Source organism: Belonocnema kinseyi, chromosome 5 (assembly GCF_010883055.1).
Source record: "Belonocnema kinseyi isolate 2016_QV_RU_SX_M_011 chromosome 5, B_treatae_v1, whole genome shotgun sequence".
In the NCBI taxonomy this organism is placed as follows: domain Eukaryota; kingdom Metazoa; phylum Arthropoda; class Insecta; order Hymenoptera; family Cynipidae; genus Belonocnema; species Belonocnema kinseyi.
The window spans coordinates 130,990,781-131,011,252 of record NC_046661.1 but is presented as its reverse complement, the minus strand read 5'-3'; the positions used below and the strand labels follow the sequence as shown (position 1 = coordinate 131,011,252).

The 20,472-nt window shown below is 23.2% G+C and overlaps 1 protein-coding gene across 1 annotated transcript in view; it reads left to right on the top strand.

Annotated features, from left to right (window-relative positions):
- The first annotated feature begins 9,656 nt into the window (after nucleotides 1–9,656).
- Nucleotides 9,657–20,472, top strand: part of LOC117173887 (methyl farnesoate epoxidase-like) — an 18,072-nt gene continuing 7,256 nt past the window's right edge. Inside the window, exons 1-5 of the mRNA XM_033362532.1 lie at nucleotides 9,657–9,962; nucleotides 12,822–13,119; nucleotides 13,179–13,370; nucleotides 13,454–13,634; nucleotides 13,719–13,833. Of these exons, the coding sequence (XP_033218423.1) occupies nucleotides 9,878–9,962; nucleotides 12,822–13,119; nucleotides 13,179–13,370; nucleotides 13,454–13,634; nucleotides 13,719–13,833 (871 nt within the window). The 5' untranslated portion in view covers nucleotides 9,657–9,877. The remainder of the gene's footprint in view (nucleotides 9,963–12,821; nucleotides 13,120–13,178; nucleotides 13,371–13,453; nucleotides 13,635–13,718; nucleotides 13,834–20,472) is intronic.

Sequence of the window (20,472 nt, the reverse complement as noted above, 5' to 3'; positions counted from 1 at the left end):
AAATTAAATGATATCAAAACTTTTACATTTACATCATTTTCAAGTCGAAAAGGTTGAAATTTGAAAATTTGAAATTCCAAACTAAATTGAATGTTTCAAAGTTAATTCATCTGAAACTCTAGAATTCTTTGACATTTATTGAATGAAACAATTATTATTTAACATTTAAATTTATGAGAATTATTTTTTTAAGGATGAAAAATTATTCATAAATTTTAACTTCAATTATAAAATCATAAAAGGAGAAAATGTAGCGTTTAACATGAAAATTTGGAAATTCAAAGTTGGAACGACTCAAGATTAATGAAATAATTCAATTACTGAGGTATCTATTTTCAGATCTTTCAAATTTTTTCAAATTTTAAAATATTTTTCAATTTTACATATGATTCCTTGTCTTATATCCTTAACTTAAATCCTTAAAATCTGACAATTTTAAAGTATTGCCTTCAAAATCGAAAATAATTTGAGAAATTATTCAATCTTAAATTAATCAATTTAAAGTTAACTACAATTAAAGCCAAATAATTTAGAATATTATATCTAAAATTATTAAATTTAAAACCGACTATCAAGGCTGTCAGTATAAAAATTTTCAATTTTGAAAATTTTAATGTAGTCTTCACGTTTAAAATATTTGAATTCAATGGATTAAATTGCTATGTTCAAAAAATGTCCTTTCAGATAACAACTCGTTTTTTGCTGTTAAAGATTAATTTTTCATTCGAGAATTTAACTCTTCAATTCATGGTTAAAAACTTATTTATCTTTTAAGTTGAAAAATCAAATATTTTCGGTAGGCAATTAGTCTTATTTATTGAGACTTTATGTTGTTGTTTGAAAATTAATTTTTCAAACTGAAAATTCCTGGTGGAGAGTTGAACTACTTTGTTAAATATTTATTTTTTTAGTTAAAGTTTCATATTATTGCTTGATAATTTAACTATTTCATTTTTAGAAAATTATTCTTTTTGTTTAAAAAAATGTTGAATGTTGAGCTCTGTTATGAATTATTATTATTTTTAATTCGTTTCAGAATCATGAAAAATTGAAGTATTTTGTTGTAAATTCCTACTTTTTGTTTAAAAATTTATTTTTTCAATTGAAAATTGATCGTTTATAGTTATAAAAGTAAGCGTCTCCTTTCATTAAAAAATCAATTTCTTGGTTTAAACTCAAACTACTTTTTTTCACCTTTATTTAAAAGTTGAACCATTTTAATTGAAAATTCATATTTGCAAGTTGCACATCAAACTGTTTTTAAGAAAATTTGTCCTTATGGCTAAAAAATCGAACAATTTGGTGAATCATTTAACAATTTTTTTAAATGAAAATTTAACTGTTTCGTCGAAAATTAAATTTTTTTATGAAAATTCACCTTTTTCGTTAAAAATTAATTTTGTTTTTGTTAATAAGTCTACTATTTTGGTGGATTTTTTTAAAATTAATTAAATGAAAATTTAAATTGCGTCGGCTTCGGTTAAAAATTGATATTTTTTTAGTGGATAAAAAAACTATTTGGTTGAAAATTCATGCATTTTACTTAAAATTTATCTTTTTGGTTAAAAATTGAACTTTTTTGTGAACAAAATTTCTTTAGCTGAAAATTTAACCATTTTTTTTTAAATACATTTTTTTCTTTTGCTTGCAAGTTGGTCTTTTTCAGTTAAAAACTCATCTATTTTGGTTAAAAATTAATTTTTTTATTTGAGGGTTAATTTAGTTTACTTAAAAATTCACTTCTTTTGTAGAAAATGTAGCTATTTTAATTAAAATGTTTTTTTTTCTCAAAAATTAACGTTTAGATGAAACAAATTTTTAGCTTAAGATTCGCCTTTTTGGTAGAAAATTATTCGTCTTATTTTCAATTACTTTGCTAAAGCTCTTTGATTTTTGGGTTCAAAAGGTTTGATAATGGTTAAAAATTTACCGATTTTGTTGAAAATAATTTCTTATTTAACGGAAATTTATTTTCTAACTTAATATTGAACTTCCAACTTTAAACAAAATTCATTTAAAATTAATTTCTTTCGTTAAAAATGGAACTACTAGTTTTAAATTTCTTTTTTTTAATTGAAAATGCATTTCTTTCGGTGAAAATTGAATTATTTAATGACATTTTTTTTTCTTTCTCAAAATTAATTTTCTACCTGAAAATAAAATTGTTTCATTTTTGGGTTGAAAATATAACTTTTTCAGTTGAAAATTTAACTTTGTGGTTAAAAATTGGTGTATTTTTTTAAAAATTCGTCGTTTTGGTAATTGTTTTCTCCTTGTTTGAAAATAGATAAAAATTTACCATTTTTTGTTTGTTTTTTAAGTTTTTTTACCAATACTATGTTTGGTTGGAAATTTAACTACTTTGTTAAACAACTTTTTTTGTAAATTAATTTTTGTAGTTGAAAATTCGTCTTTTTTTAGAATATTATTTTTATATTATTATTATTTCTTGCATTTTTGTATTAAATTTGTTTATATATTCATCAGTAAATAATTTCTAGTGCAGGAACTAACCTGGCTTAGTTGACTGAAAATACTAGAAATAAAAAATACACATTTTCTTGCAATGTTAAAATTATGTGTCTGTTTATGAAATTTGGCTTGATTATAAAAAATAATTTTATTTCTAGAAATTTGTTCCATAAAACTTGTTTCATTGAGGAGTTTTTGAAGTGTAAAACATTTGCAACATATTTAGTTTGTGCTAGTATTCTTTCAAATGTCAGAATATTAAAAAGCGCCTGGATTGAGAGTAATAATAAATTTATTTCTAAACTATAGGCTAGAAAATTTGTACCGCGAAGGTGAAGATTAAAAAAAAAGTTTTCCTGCTCGCGAGTGGAAAAATTAAAGTATTTAATGCTATTTTATTTTTAAATTATCTGCTAAGAAAAATTACCCATAGTCGGTATATAATTATCAGCAGTCATATTTAGAGAAATTTACATTATTAACCGTCGGTAATTACTAAAGTTTCTGATCACTAGTGGCAAAGATATTATATCTTTACTGCTGTTACCGTAGAAGGAACTTCGAGAGAACAGTAGATCAGTTGATAATTCAGATTTATGCATTACCGTTGTTGGCGCCCTACATGACCGGCTGCAGGTAACTATTTACCAACTGCAGGTAACTTGGCGCAAAATAAAACCTTTCTAGATCGATAAGTGACTTTTGTCTTACTATTAATCATTAAATTTCTTTAAATTATTAATAATTGTTACTAAAGATACCTATGTTAATTGCAGCTTTTAAAATTTATTTATATTGATCCTTAGTAAGCTTTAATCTTTTAAAATAATACGAACAATGTACCTAGTTTCAAATAATTAAATAATTTTAAAATTAATAGCAAATCAGTCATTTTAAATTTTATGTTTATTAAAAAATATGCCTAGAATGTTTCTTAAATCGTGCGTATTTAATTGCAAAAGACATTTTATATCGCAATATTTCTAACGATTACCGGTATCTGAAAAAAGTGTCATGCAACGAAAAACTTGATTCGTGAACGTGTAAATATTGCGACATGAGGCTTTGCCAACTCTTAAGTCATGCGTGAGGACTTGAGAGTGCAATTTTTCAATAATAGTTAGTGAATGGAATTTGACTACGAAATTATTGCAAATTAAAAAAAAACTCTATCCTTTTTTTTCTTTCCTTTTTTTTATTTTTAAATTACAATCAAAAAATATTTACTAAAAAGCTGGCAACCAAATTGTGAAAAGTTTAAGATAAAAAGACGGTTTTTTCTTTGTACAAAAATTGAATTTTCAACTAAAAAAGAGGAATATTATACCAAAACTGGAAAAGTTGAATTATCTGTTAATACCATTAATTTTCAAGAAAGAAAAAATTGGAATTATATTATAGAATTTTTGTTGAGAACTTTTTGTTTCAAAAATTATATTTTTATCTGGAAATTTTAATATTTAAATTTCTTTAATTGAAAAAAATTCCTACTTTTTTTACTTTCGTCTGCTTTTTTATAGATCACTATACAAAAAAAAACATTTACAAAAAAATCTACGTGCCTAAAGGATATTGAAGCAACAAAAAATGAAATTTCTGAATAAAAAGACAAATTTGTTGCAAACAGTCAAATTTTCAAAGCGGAAATATGATTTTTCAACAAAAAAGTTCATTTTTAATCGAATGGGTCAATTTTCGACTGAAGAATTCAGCTTTCAACAAAAAATGGAAGTGTTTAATGTTCAGTTTGAAAAATTAATTTTGAGACAAAAACAAATTTTCAACAAAATAGTGAAATTCGGTTTTTTGCTTGGTTGAAAATTATTTTTTCAATATGAAAACTTCACTATTGAATTTTCAATTGCTGGAAATTTAATCGAATTAAAAATTGAATTTTTATTTTTCTTTATGTTTCAACAGTTGCAAAATAGGCAAAAACGAAAAAATTACCTATTTTGGTTAAAATTTTTCGAATTTTCAACAAAAGAGTTTAATTATTTTAAAATTTTTTAATTTTTCTGGTATCCGGTCTTCAGAGAAGATCGGAAATCAGAAGTTTTGTGGCTCCTTTCCCAATGGAGTGAAGATGGAGTAGGATCTTTTTTTCAAGAAATAATTTTAATTTTAAGAGTTGAATTTTTCAAACAAGAAAATTTGTAGAAAACTAACTTATCAGCAGTTTACTTTTCAGCCAAAAGGGATGACTTTTAAAGAAAATAATTAAATTTTTATCAAAATGATTGCATTTTTATCATAAGAATTGAAATTTTAATCGAAAATAATCAACTTTGAATAATCCAATTTTGAAAATAAATTTTTATGTGGTGAAATTGTTGTAAGAATTTTTTTAAACACTTTTTAAATGAATAATTATTTTTGAAGAATATTCACTCATTTTAAAAATAGGAAACAATTACAAATTAAGTTACTAAAACTATTATTAAAATAACTTATTTTTTGGTGGTTTTACAATTTTATCATACAAAATCTGATTTTAATAATAACTATAATATTTGTTATGATAGTTACGTAAAAACTTTATTTTTACTACAAATATATTTCAAAACATACAAAAAGAATTTATTTTAAACATGTTTTTTGCTATTAAAGTTGATCTTACTGTCGCTTATTAGCAACTTTGGAAATTTTCTAAGAATTTCCAAAAAGAAATTTTTTTATTGAAACTTAAATTTTTCATAGTTAAATTTCCAGCAGTGGAATTCTTTTGAAAAGGCGAAAATTGGGAAATAGAAAAAAGAGTTTGCAGTCTCTTGAGTTCTTTTTTTTTAATTTTCAAGAATTACTGAACTTTTTACATTTTTATTCTAATTAAAAATTGAATTTTCATTTCTCTTCAATTTTGAAGAGCTCAAAATTTTTAAAAATGATTAATTTTTAAATAACAAAAATTGAAGAAGAAAACTGAATTTTTTACGGTAGCATTTTTAATAGGGGAATTTTTTGAATATGCAAAAAGATTAGAATATGGGCAAACGTTTTCAGTCTGTTGGATTTTTGTTAATTTGCACGTAATTCTAAACTTTAAACATTTTTAATATCATTGAAAACTACATTTTTTAAACTAGATATTTCATTTCTCTTCAATTTCAAAGAGTTAAAAACTAACAAAAATGGTAAGTTTTTTAATTTTCAATAAAGACAAAATTTTTATTAAATTTTCGACAGTTAAATTTTCAGCAATGGAATTTTTTTGAAAACGGGACAATTTGTAAATAGGGAAAAGAATATGCAGCCTCTTCGGTTTTTTTTTCTAATCATCAAGAATATCTGAACTTCTAAAATTTCGAATATAATTGAAAATTGCATCTTTTTATCTTGAAATTTCATTTCTTTTCAATTTGCAACTAAGAAAGATTGAAAAAATTGGACATTGAATTTTCAACAATTAAATTTCCAGCAGTATAATTATTTTGAAAAGAGGAAACTTTGAGAATAGAAAAGAGTGTGCCGGAATTAAAAAATAAAAAATATGAAAATTAAAGTATTTTGTGAAAAAACATTAATTTTTAACCAAGGAGTTACATTTTTATCCCTGAAAAATTAAAAACTTCTAAAATCTTAATTATATATTCGAAAATTCAGTGATAGTTCAATTTTAATTTTTGTCCTTAAAAAAATATGTTTTGCTTAATTCAATTCATAAAATTTTAAATGGAATTGGGACAAGAAGAAATATAAAAATCAAAAATTGAATTTTTAACAGATAAATTTTTAATAAAGGAATTCTTTTGAAAACGGGAAAATTTGGGAAGAAGTACAAGAGTGTGCAGCCTCTTGAGTTCTTGTTTTTTTTAATCATGAAAAATATCTGAACTTCTAAAATTTTAAATATAATTGAAAATTGCATTTTTTTACTTGAAATTTAATTTCTTTTCATTTTGCAACTAAGAAAAATTGAATAAATTGGAAATTAAATTTTTAACAGTTAAATTTTCAGCAGTAGGATTATTTTTAAAAGGGGAAACTTTAAAAGTAGGAAAAAGAGTGTGCCGGAATTAAGAAATTTAAAAAATAGGAAAATTAAAGTAATCTATATAAAAAATTTTAATTTTCAACAAAGGAGTTGAATTTTTATCGCTAAAAAATTAAAAACTTGTACAATTTTTAATAAAATGGAAAATTGAGTAGTAGTTAAATTTTTATTTTAGTCGTTAAAAAAAAAGTTTTGATTCTTGCTTAATTCAATTTATAACATTTTTAATGAATTTGAGAAGAGAAGAAATATTAAAATCAAAAATTGAATTTTCAACTCTTGAATTTTTAATAGAGGTATTTTTTTAAATGGAGAAAAAGACTGTGGGAAAAATTTTTCAGTCTGTCGATTTTTTGAAATTTTCTAGAATTTCTGATCTTCTAAAATTTTAAATATAATTGAAAATCGAATTTCTTAAAACTCTTGAGTCTCTTGTGTCCTTGTTATTTTTTTTCATTTTTAAGCATTTCGCAGTAAAATTTGAATTTTTGATACTGAAGACAAATTTAAATTTTTATATATTCTGAACTATATTTCTTAAATTTTTAATAAAATTTTCAAGAGTTAAACATTGACCAGATTGTAACTTTTGTATTTTTCAGCAAGAAAATTTTTTTTTAATATTTACAATTTAATTCAGAACATCTAAATTTTCAATAGTGGAATTCTTTGGAAAAGGGCAAAATTTGGGAATAGGGCAAAGAGTTGGCAGTCTTGAATTCTTGTTTTTTTTTTTTAATTTTTAAGAATTTCGTAGTTAAATTTGAATTATTATTAATAAAGAAAATAAATACTGAATTTTCTTTAATTCAATTTCTAAAATTTTAAATGCAATTGAGAAAAGAAGAAATATAAAAATTAAATTTTCAACTCTTGAATTTTTAATAGAGGAATTATTTTGAATACGGGAAAAGACTGAAATGTAGGAAAAATTTTTCAGTCTGTCGATTTTTTTAATTTTTCTAGAATTTCCGAACTTATAAAATTTAAAATATAATTGAAAATCGAATTTTTCAATCTCTTGAGTCTCTTATGTCCTTGTTATCTTTTCTATTCATTTTCAAGCATTTCGTAGTAAAATTTTAATTTTGGATGTTAAAAAAAAAATTTTAATTTTATATATTCTGAATTTAATGTTTAATGGAATTGAAAAATGAAGAAATATGAAAATTGAATATTCAAAAGTTAAAAATTGACCAAATTGTAAATTTTTTATTTCCTAACTAAGAAAAATAGAAACAAATATTCAGTCTGTCGATTTTTTAAATTTTCTAGAATTTCTGAACTTCTAAAATTTGAAATATAATTGAAAATCGAATTTTTTCAAACTCTTGAATCTCTTATGTCCTTGTTATCTTTTCTATTCATTTTCAAGCATTTCGTAGTAAAAATTGAATTTTGGATGTTAAAAAAAAATTTTTAATTTTATTTATTTTGAATTTAATGTTTAATGGAATTGAAAAATGAAGAAATATGAAAATTGAATATTTAAAAGTTAAAAATTGACCAAATTGTAAATTTTTTATTTTTTAAGTAAGAAAAATAGAAAAAAAAATATTTACAGTTGAATCTTTAACCGCTAAATTTAGACTAGTGTAATTCTTTGGAAAAGGACGAAATTTGGGAATAGGGCAAAGAGTTGGCAGTCTTGAATTCTTGTTTTTTTTTTAATTTTTAAGCATTTCGTAGTTAAATTTGAATTGTTATTAATAAATAAAATAAATGCTGAATTTTCTTTAATTCAATTTCTAAAATTTTAAATGCAATTGAGAAAAGAAGAAAAATAAAACTTAAATTTTCAACAGTTGCATTTTTAATAGAAGAATTATTTTGAATACGGGAAAAGACTGAAATGTGGGGAAAATTTTTCAGTCTGTCGATTTTTTAAATTTTTCTAGAATTTCCGAACTTCTAAAATTTGAAATATAATTAAAAATCGAATTTTTTCAAACTCTTGAGTCTCTTATGTCCTTGTTATCTTTTCTATTCATTTTCAAGCATTTCGTAGTAAAAATTGAATTTTGGATGTTAAAAAAAAATTTTTAATTTTATTTATTCTGAATTTAATGTTTAATGGAATTGAAAAATGAAGAAATATGAAAATTGAATGTTTAAAAGTTAAAAATTGACCAAATTGTAAATTTTTTATTTTTTAACTAAGAAAAATAGAAAAAAATATTTACAGTTGAATCTTTAACCGCTAAATTTAGACCAGTGTAATTCTTTGGAAAAGGACAAAATTTGGGAATAGGGCAAAGAGTTGGCAGTCTTGAATTCTTGTTTTTTTTTAATTTTTAAGCATTTCTTAGTTAAATTTGAATTGTTATTAATAAATAAAATAAATGTTGAATTTTCTTTAATTCAATTTCTAAAATTTTAAATGCAATTGAGAAAAGAAGAAATATAAAAATTAAATTTTCAACAGTTGAATTTTTAATAGAAGAATTATTTTGAATACGGGAAAAGACTGAAATGTGGGGAAAACTTTTCAGTCTGTCGATTTTAAAAATTTTTCTAGAATTTCCGAAGTTCTAAAATTTAAAATATAATTGGAAATCGAATTTTTCAAACTCTTGAGTCTCTTATGTCCTTGTTATCTTTTCTATTCATTTTCAAGCATTTCGTAGTAAAAATTGAATTTTGGATTTTAAAAAAAAATTTTAATTTTATTTATTCTGAATTTAATGTTTAATGGAATTGAAAAATGAAGAAATATGAAAATTGAATGTTTAAAAGTTAAAAATTGACCAAATTGTAAATTTTTTATTTGTTAACTAAGAAAAATAGAAAAAAATATTTACAGTTGAATCTTTAACCGCTAAATTTAGACTAGTGTAATTTTTTGGAAAAGGACAAAATTTGGGAATAGGGCAAAGAGTTGGCAGTCTTGAATTCTTGTTTTTTTTCAATTTTCAAGAATTTTGTTGTTAAATTTGAATTTTTGTCGTTAATAAAGAAAATAAATTTTGATATTTTCTTAATTCAGTTTAAAAAATTTTTAATGGAATTCGTAACATATTCGTAAGTGCTTTAAATGATTCTCCGGACAATCTTAAATTGGGAACACATGTAATTGACGAGTCTTGACCAATATTGCAGCATTGCACTTCGCAGTGAAAGGAGAGAATTTTTCCCCCATCATGTCTAATCGTCTGATCCCCTGCAGTTTCGATTCGGGACTCCTTGGCATCAGTTGAAAATCCCCGGATGAGAAATTCGCGGCAAAATTTTTTAAACCGTGACTTACTTCCGCTTCTAATCCTAATATTTATTTTTTTAATACGAATCTATTCAATTCCTGATTAATATTTTTTTTTAAATAATTATTTAAAAAATGAATTAGTTTTCTGAAGAATTCATTTTTATTCAATGGTATTTTTTCATTATACATTTTCATATAAAAAATAAATCATGTGGCTCATCATTCTTTGTTGTTTATTTTTACTCGTCATCAAAATTTTGACGGAGTGGAGACGAGAGTCCAAATTTCCACCAGGTAGGTCTTGAATTTATTCAAATTTAAATTAAATTAATAAATTAAATTCATGATATAAATGTTGGTAGATTTTTTGTAATTGTTTTATAATTATTTTTAAAAATCATAAAAATAAAGCAGAGAAAATAGAAAGAAGAAGATTTAGAGGTTCTCCTCTTTTGCTAATATCATTTTTTTTTTAAGTTGAATTCAGACATTTGAGAGTGCGTTTTTTTTTAAATTTTATCGTTAGATTCTAGTTTTTTTTAAGTTTCAATAAATTGGTAGTAACATTCCATTTTCGCTTCAAAATGGATCTTTTTAAATTGAAAATTCAAATATTGTGGGATAAAAATTAACAATTTGGTTGAAATTTAACTTTTTTGTTGAAATATTTTCAAGTTGAAAATTCAACTATTTTGCAAAAAATTAAACAACTTTGATTGAATTTGTTTAATTAATATTTTTAACTAAAAATTTTAACTAAAATTACCAACAAAAATTCTCAACTAGTCTAAGAATAAAATTATTTGCACGTGGTCTGTAGTTGTTGATAGAAATTTAATCTGTTGAAGTAAAAAATTATCTTTTTGGTTGAAAATGTAAATTTTTTTTAAATTCGTCTTTTTAGTAAAAGATTTATTCGTTTTGGTTTAAAATTTTTATTTGAAAAGTAATCTGGTTTTTCTGAGGATTCTAGTAATTTGCTGAAAATTCGTTATTTTTCGTTTAATTCAACTTTTATTTATTCAAAAATAAACTATTTTTTGGATGAAATATTAACTGTTACATTTTTTCAATTCACCAATTTCATTTTTATTCTTTGTTTTGTTTTGAAAATTTAACTATGTCGTTGAATGTTTATTTCGTTTTTTTCCAACTTAATCTTTTTTTATTAAAAAATTTGTTGCAGAAAATTATTTTCTTTTTATTGAAACTGTATCAATTCTATATTTGTATAAAAATTCATCATTTTCACTGAAAATTATTTTCTTTGATTCCAAATGCAACTATTTGGTTGGAGATTCACCTTTTTTTTAAATTGATCTTTTTTGGTAGAAAATTTTTTTTTAGTTGAAAATTTAATTATATTATTTAAAAATTCGCCTTCTTTGTAAAAAATAAATCCTTTTTGGTTTAAAATTCGTCTTTGAAAAGTAATCTGTTTTGGTTGAGAAATCTACATTTTGTTAAAAGTTGCATTATGTATTTATATTGTATTTGTATTTGCATTTTAAAATTTAAATAATTTTTTGAATATTTTTTAAAATTATTTTTTTCACTGAAAGTTTAGCAATTCTCTTTTTGTATAAAAATTAATCTTGACTAAAAATTCATTATTTTAATTGAAAATTTCTTACTATGTTTGAAAAATCAAATATTTGGTTGAAAATTGACTTTTTTTTGTTAAAAACTGATATTTTCAGGTTTGAAAATTAGTAAAAATTTCATCTTTTTTTGATGAAATAATCAAAATTCAACTGCTTGGGTTAGAATTAATCTTATTTGGTTGATGATTTAATTATTTTGTAAAATTAGTTAAATTTAGTTAAAAATTCATCTTTCTTAACAGACAGTTAATTTTTTATTTGTTAAGAAATAAATTTTTGTTTATTTCAAGATTTATTGATTTATTTGAAATTTTAACTACATTCCTGAATATTAGTTTTTTGTTTGAAAATTAATTTTTTTTTGTATTGAAATTTTGTTTTTAGAAAACTAATATTGTTGGTTGAAAATTAATCTTTTTAATTGGAAATTAAACTTTTTGGTCAAAAATTGAACTAGCCTGTTAAAAATTTGTTTTTTTTTTTAAGATTCATCTTTTTGGTCGAAAATTTAACAATTTAAAAATTCTATTTTTGATTGCAAATTATTCTTTTTGATTGAAAATTAATTATGTTAGTTGAAAATTCACTATTTTGCTTAAAAATTTAAATATTTAGTTGAATAGTCATGTTTTTTTTTAATTCATTTTTTTAATAGAAAATGTATCATCTCGATAGAAAATTCTATTATTTGGTTGAAAATTAGTTTTTTTTTTGTGTCGAAATTTCATCTTTGGGGTTTCAAATTGCTCAATTAAAAATTCGCCTTTTATAGAAATTTAACTTTTTTGTTTGAAAATGTAATTATTTTCTTTGAAAATTATTTTCTTTTTAGAAAATTAATTTTTCTTGTTTTCGAATTTGTCTTTAAAAAATAATCTGTTTTGATTGGGGATGCTACTATTTCGTTGAAAATTCACATTTTTGGTTTAATTCAACTGTTATTTATTTTAAATTAAAATCTTTTTTTCTTTATCTTAACTATGTTGTTAAATTTAAAAAAAAATGTTTTTAAAGTTTACTATTACATTTTTGGCTGAAAATTATTATATTTTATTATTTGAAAGTTCATCTTTTGGGTTCAAAATTTACCTACTTTATTGAAAGTTTGCTTGAAACATCGTATTTAATCAATACCGCAAAGTTGGTAGATAATTTCGTAAATGTTTTTTTACTTTGATTTAATAAATATAAAATAAAAAAGACAAGAGCATAAATTAAATCATAGGATTTGGAAATTGCTTTCTTTTTCTTTCCTCTCTTTTATTTTTCGTTTTCAAATTTGAATTGGAATTATTTAAGAATCTGTCGTGGAAAATTGGTCATTTTTTTATTTTAGCGAATTTTTTAGTCAAATTAATTAACTTTGCATATAATATAACGAAATACAGTCGAATCTGGATTTAGTAATTCTGGATTTAGTGTTTCCGAGAATTGACGCCGCGCCTCAGGTATGGTTGGGAGGAGCTGCGCGAGATGTGCGGTGTTCACTCAGGCGTGACAAACCATCCAGATTTGACTGTAATTTTAATTTTGAAAATTATTTTTTCAGGACCCCAAGGTCTGCCAGTTTTGGGAAACATTTTGGATTTAAAGAATCTTTTAAATGAAGCAAAATATTTCTCTGGAGTTTATGCCAAATTAGCCGAGACTTATGGGCCAATTGTGGGCCTGAAATTGGGACTGGGCAACCCTATAATTTTAGTTTCTGGTCGAGATGCGGTTATGGAAATGCTGAGTCGACCCGAATTTGATGGAAGGCCTGATACTTTTTCCCATCGGTTTAGAACAATGGGAGAAAGAAGAGGAATCATTTTTACCGATGGAAAAATTTGGGACGATAACAGAAGGTAATTTTTAATAATTAATATTTCAATTTAAAAAAAAAATTATTTATTTCAACCGACAGGTTTTCTCTGAAGTACCTCAAAGAATTTGGATTCGGCAAAAGATCGATGGAAGATTTAATTTTGGAAAATGCAGTTTCCCTCACGATGAGTATCGAAAAGAAAATTTTGAGTGGAAATATAATTGAATATTTTCCTCGAATTTCGAGTGTTCCTGTTTTGAATAATGTTTGGTGTTTTATAGCCGGTTCTAAGTGTGTCTAAATAAATGATTAAATATCAAAACAATATTTGATTAATTAAATTTTTGATCATTTTTTTCTTTTTTAATTTAAAGACTAACAGAGGAAAATCCAAAAGTGAAAGTAGCTCTGGAAATGTTGAATTCTAATACTCGAAAAAGCACCGTAACTGGTGTGCTTTTGGACCATTTGCCATTTTTGAGATTTATTATCCCCGGATATACAGGCTTTTCTGAACTTGAGGAACGCCAAGAACGAATGTGGAATTTTTTTATAGTAAATATAACAACTTTTAAATCTAAAGCAGAATTTTATATAAATAATATATTTATTGTAATTAAATATTTTCTATTATTACAGGAGGAATTGAAAGCTCATAAAAGTAAAAAAGTCAAAGGCACTTATAGAGATCTTATTGACGCCTATCTTGAAGAAATAGAACTACAACAAGATGATCTAACCTCAATATTTAATGGTAATTATTTAAACAATTTTGACTTCAGTTATTAACTTTTATTAAAATTAATTAAATTTTTTGTATATTCATAATTATTCTGAAAATTGTATCCAAACAAATATTTTAGTCCTAAATTCCAAACTTTACTCTAATTTGTTTAAATATCTGACTTTAAAGAATTACAGTATTGTCATCATTAATTTTACTGTTACTAAAATCGCTAGTAATTCCTTTTACCTCAGAGGTCAAGTAACGGTCGTAATTTTCCTGAGCCTGAGTGTCTTCAGATGAAATATATTTTCTTCGAAAATATAAAACTACGAAAAAAATTTAAAGATTTAATCAATCTTAATATTATTTATGATTTCTTAGAGTTTATTTTCGCTTGACTAATTTTTTGGATCATAAAAAAAGAAAATTTTATATTAAAAAAAAAAATGTTTAATAATTTTTTTATTTGGAACGTGTAATAAGGTGATTAAATTTTTTCTGGATTTTTCATGTTCACCGACCTCTTTGTTTGAATTCACGAAAAATATGTTTTTACACAAGTCTATTTTATAGGGTCCCAAAAAACCTCCATAAGTGAAAAATTGCGTTTTACGAATTGTTCGCGTCAATTGTGAATATTTTAATAAAAAAGGTTTCTTATGAGTAAATTAATACCAGCAATTATTCATTAGTTGTTTAAATAAATTTGTAAATAATTTATTATTATTTATATCAATTATTTCTTACTTAGAAAGTCGCACTGTTTTCGAATTTTTTAACTTGTTTTTTATTTTTCAACTACAGCGAAGGCACAGTAAATTAAATAAAACAGAAATAATTGTTCAAACAATTTATCGTTATTTATAACAAAATAATACTAAAAAATTGCAGTTTTTTAAAACATTTTCCACCTCTGGACCACTCTTTAATTGGAGTGAGGTTCATTCAAGTTAAAAAAAACGATTGTATAAACAATTAACTGTAATAGTAATGCTAGTTAATGGCAGGTTTTCTGAAATTTTTAACTTTTTCTACACTTTTTAGTTACTATTTTTTCTGAAGAAGAAATAAAAGCAAAGTTTAAATTTTTAGAAAGAACCGCAACTTTTTAGCGATTATCAAAAAGAAGATAGTTATAAACAATAAATTATTAATTAAAAATTGCGATTGTTAAGTTGCAATAATTATTACCGCACTAAGTGAAAAATTGGATACAACGTGCAAAAATAGAGAAAAAACTGCAACTAGTATTAAAATAGGATAAAATATTGATAAACTATAATGATTTGTTTGAATAATTATATTTACTTAATTTCATTAATTATTACCCCACTCTAAATGAAAAATTGACAAAAAGACGAAAATTTCAGAAAAGCAAAAATACATAAATAGTAATAAACGATATAAATAAATACAAATAATAAATAAACATGATATATATTTAATAATCTTTGTTAATTTATATTAATTATTGCCTTGCTCTAAGTAAAAGGTGGAAAAAAGTTAAATATTTCAGAAAAAATCGCAACTTTCTAGTATTATTCAAAGTAAATGTTATTAAAAATTATAATAAATAGTTTAAATAATTTTTTTTGTTAACTCTTATTACCTCACTCGAAATGAAAAGTTAAAAATAAGTTGAAAAAGTTGGAAAGAATCGCGATTTTATAACAATTATCTAATAGAAGATAGTTATAAACGATCATATATTGTTTAAACAATTTAGCTTGCAATTAAAATTCTTTGCTCTAAGTGAAAGGTGGACAAAAAGTTGAGTATTTCAGAAAAAACCTCAACTTTCTGGCATAACTAAAAGTAAATGTATTTAAAATAATAATGAATTGTTTAAATTATTATATTTTTTGACTGTAAATAATTATTATCGCACTCGAAATAAAAAGAAAAAAATAAGTTGCAGAATTGAAAAAACACGATATTTTTATTCTATCCTAAGAGAAAATTGCTAAAAGCAATACTAAATTGTTTAAACAATTATGTTAGGAATTTGCAATAATTATAAACTCACTAGGTGAAAAATTGATTCAAAGATTAAAATTTCAGAAAAAAACCGCATCTATCTAGTATTACTATAAGAGAAGATAGTTATAAACTTTAAAAACTTGTTCAAACAACTAAATTTTCTAAATTATAATCATTATTTTCTCACGTTAAAAAAAAAGTTGAGAAAAGGTGAAAATTAGCAAAAATGCAACTTCCTAGCATTATTCTTAGAGAATATTGTTTTAAATAATAATATATTGTTTAAACAATTATTTCTCTTTTTAATATAGTACTGCCTCGTTCTAAGTGAAAATTGAACAAACAGCTAGAAAGTTGCGGTTTTTCTGAAATACTTATATTTCAGAAAACCCGCAACTTTCTAGTATTATTCAAACATATTATTATTAAAAATAATAATATATTTTTTAAACAATCATTTTTGTTAACTGTGATTAATTATTACCTCATCCTAATTAAAAAGATAAAAAAAATAGAAAAATGCGGAAAACCACGATTTTCTAACTCTATTCTAAAAGATAATTTCTAATAACAATAATAAATTGTTTAAACAATTATGTTTGTAACTTTTAATTAATTATAACCTCACCCTAATTGAAAAGTTGAAAATAAGTTAAAATTTTCGGAAAAGGCAGCAACTATCGAACATTACTGTAGGAAAAAATATTTATAAACAATAATAATTTGTTTAAACAATTGTGTTTTTTAAGTTGCAATAATTATTGTCTCGCTCTTGTAACCTAATAAAAAGTTTAATATTTCAGAAATGACCGCAAACTTTCTAGCATAGTTCAAAGTGACTGCCATTCAAAATAATAATACATTGTTTAAATAATTATCTTGACTAACTGGAATTAATTATTATCTCACTCTCACTGAAAAGCTGAAAATAATTGTAAAACTCAGGAAAAAACACAACTTTCTAACTCTAGTCTAAAAAAAAATTGTTTTAAAAAATTCTTGTAACACTTTAATTATCAGTAGAAAGTATTATTTTGTTTATTAAAAACAAATCGTATTTTAAAAACTGAAGAAAATAATAATTAGTAACAAAAATGCGCAAAACCCAATTTTTCACTCATGGGGTTTTTTGGGGACCTTATAAAACAGACACATGGGGGAACCTCTAAATATGATTTCTTTAAAAAATAAACTTTTATCAATTTATAAAACAATATTCATTAATTTCATTAAATTCATTAAATTTTGGGAGAAAGGTAAAGGAAATTTAAATTGCGTAACTGCATGCATGCAAAAGTGTATAATGTATGAAGAATTTGTATAGAGATTCCATAAAAGATAATTTTCTGCGAAGGAATTTCACGCCTATAATTTATTTAATTGTTATGCTACTTCCTTGAAAATTTTTAAAAAGTAAAAATCAACTAAATACAAATTTTCTTGAACTCAAATAAAGGGTCGACTGAAAAATCCCGAAAAATAACATTTCTGACATTGTAAAATTCCCGAATTATAGGATTCCCGAATTACAAATCAGGAATTTTATTTTACTATTTTTTAATTTTTATTATTCGCAAATTTTATTATTCCAGAATTTTTCGATTCGGTAATTTTATTATTCGGGAATTTCTACTAGGAAATGATCCAATTCAGAACTTTTATTTCTAAATTGTTTTACTTTATTATTCAGAATTTTTATCATTCAGAAATTATCGAATTCGGGAATTTTATTCTCCGGAAATTTCATTGCTCGTGAATTTTTCAATTCGGGAATTTTATTATTTTTTTATTTTATTATTCAGGAATTTTTCAATTCGAGAACTTCATTATTCGGAAATTTTATTATTCGGGAACTTTATAATTCGGAAATTTTATTATTGGGAAATCTTAAATTCTGAAATTTCATTTACTTCTTTTTATTCTATTATTCGGAAATTTTAACATTCGGAAATTTTATTTTTCGCGAATTATCGAATTCGAGAATATCATTCTTCGGTATTTTTCCAATTCAGTAATGCTATTTTTCAGGAATGTTAAAATTCGGGAATTAAATTTTATTAATTTTAAATTTTATTTTTCGGAAATTTTATTATTGGCGTATTTTTTAATTCGGTAATTTTATTATCCGGAAATTTTATTTTTCGTGAATTATCGAATTCGGGAATATTATTATTCGGTAATTTTCCAATTCAGTGATGCTATTATTCAGGAATGTTCAAATTCGGGAATTAAATTTTATTATTGGCGTATTTTTTAATTCGGTAATTTTTAGTCGGGAATGATCCGATTCAGGACTTTTATTTAAAAAATTATTATTTTATTATTCAGAAATTATCTAATTCGGGAATTTTGTTTTACTATATTTAGTTTTATTATTCGCATATTTTCCAATTCGAGAATGTTATCATTCAGGAATTTTATTTTAACATTTTTTACTTTAATATTCATAAATGATCCAATCCTGGAATTTTATTATTTGGGAATTATCTAATTCAGGAATTCTAGCATTCGGAAATGTTCCAATTCAGAGATTTCATTATTCAGGAATTTTATTTGGAAATTTTATTATTCCTGCATTTTCTAATTCAGGAATTCTATTGTTCGAGAATGTTTCAATTTGGGAAATTTAATTCACTATTTTTTAATTTTATTATTCGGTAAGTTCATTATTCGGAAATTTTATCATTCGGAAACTTTATAATTCGGGAAGTTTATTATTCGGAATTCTTCCATTTCAGGAATTTTATTTTACTTTTAAAAATTTTTATTATTTGGAAACTTTATTATTTGGAATTGATCAAATTCGGGAATTTTATTATTAAAGAATTTTTCAATTTGGAAATTTTTTTATTCTGAAATCTTACAATTCGTGAATTTTATATATTTTTTATTCGAAATTTATATTATTCAGAAATTATCAAATTAGGGAATTTTATTATTTGGAAATTTTATTATTCGTCAATTTTCCGATTCAAGAATTGTATTGTTCGGGAATTATCTAACTAAGGAATTCTGTTACTCGGGAATGTTCTAATTTGGAAATGTCAATATTCAGGAATTTTCCAATTCGGAAATTTTATTATTCGTGAATTTTATTATTCGGGAACTTTCTCATTCAGGAATTGTATCATTTGGGAATGTTCTAATTCGGAAATTTTATTACACTATTTCTTAATTTTATTATTCATGAATTGTTCAATGCGGGAATTCATTATTTAGACATTTTTTGTTCGGAAATTTTATTTTACTATTTTTTCATTTTATTAATCGAAAATTTTATTATTCCTGGAATTTTTCGATTCCTTAATTTTATTATTCAGGAACATTATTATTCAAGAATATTCCAATTCTGCAAATTTATTATTCAGGAATTTTATATGGAAATTTTATTATTCCTGCATTTTCTAATTCAGGAATTCCATTATTCGGGAATGTTTCAATTTCGGAATTTTATTTCACTATTTTTGAATTTTATTTTTCGCTAAGTGAATTATTCGGAAATTTAATTACAAGGAAACTTTATAATTCGGGAAGTTTATTATTCGGAAATTTTCCATTTCAGGTATTTTATTTTACTTTTTAAAAATCTTATTATTCGGAAATTTTATTATTTGGAATTGATCAAATTCAGGAATTTTATTATCAAAGAATTTTTCAATTTGGAAATTTTTTTATTCTGAAATCTTACAGTTCGTCAATTTTATATATTTTTTATTCGAAATATATATTATTCAGAAATTATCAAATTAGGCAATTTTATTATTCGTCAAATTTTCCGATTCGGGATTTTTATTATTCGGGAATTTTCTAACTCATCAATTCTATCATTTGGGAATGTTCAAATTCAGAAATTTTATTACAGTATTTTTTTATTTTATTATTCGTGAATTGTTCAATTCGGGAATTCATTATTCAGAAATTTTATTATTGGGAAATTTGATTTTACTATTTTTTCATTTTATTATTCGGGAATTTTCCAATTCGTTAATTTTATTATTCAGGAATTTTATAATTGAGGAATGTTGTGATTTATGGAATTTCCCGATTCGGGAATTTTATTTTATTATTCAGAAATTTTATGAATCCTGAATTTTGCGATTCAAGAATTTTATTTTTCGGGAATTATCTAACTCAGGAATTCTATGATTTGGAAATGTTCTAATTCGGAAATTTCATTATACCAGAAGTTTCCAATTCGGAAATTTTATTATTCGTGAATTTTATTATTCGGGAACTTTCTAATTCGTTAATTTTATTATTCAGGAATTTTATAATTCAGGAATGTTCCGATTCGGGAATTTAATTTGATTATTTTTAAAATTTATTATTCAGAAATTTTATAAATCTTGAATTTTGTAATTCATGAATATTACACAGGCCCACAAAAAAAAACAAAAGTGTCTGTGCAATTGACCAGACCTATATATTCTTATGTATTTTTCGACGCTGAATCCGAATTTGCAATAAAAAAGTAGGGTCCAGCTACTTTTTTATGGGACTTTGCTCGAAAAACCTCATTTTTTACGGTTTTTTCATGGTTTTTTTTAAATAAAAAAAAATAAAGAAAAATTTTATTTTTTTGACTTCAAAATCGAATTCTACGGGAAAAAATACATCGAAAACCATGTTTTGATTTTTTTTTTACAAAAATTTCAACCCACCATACGGCGATGAAAAGGCAGAAAA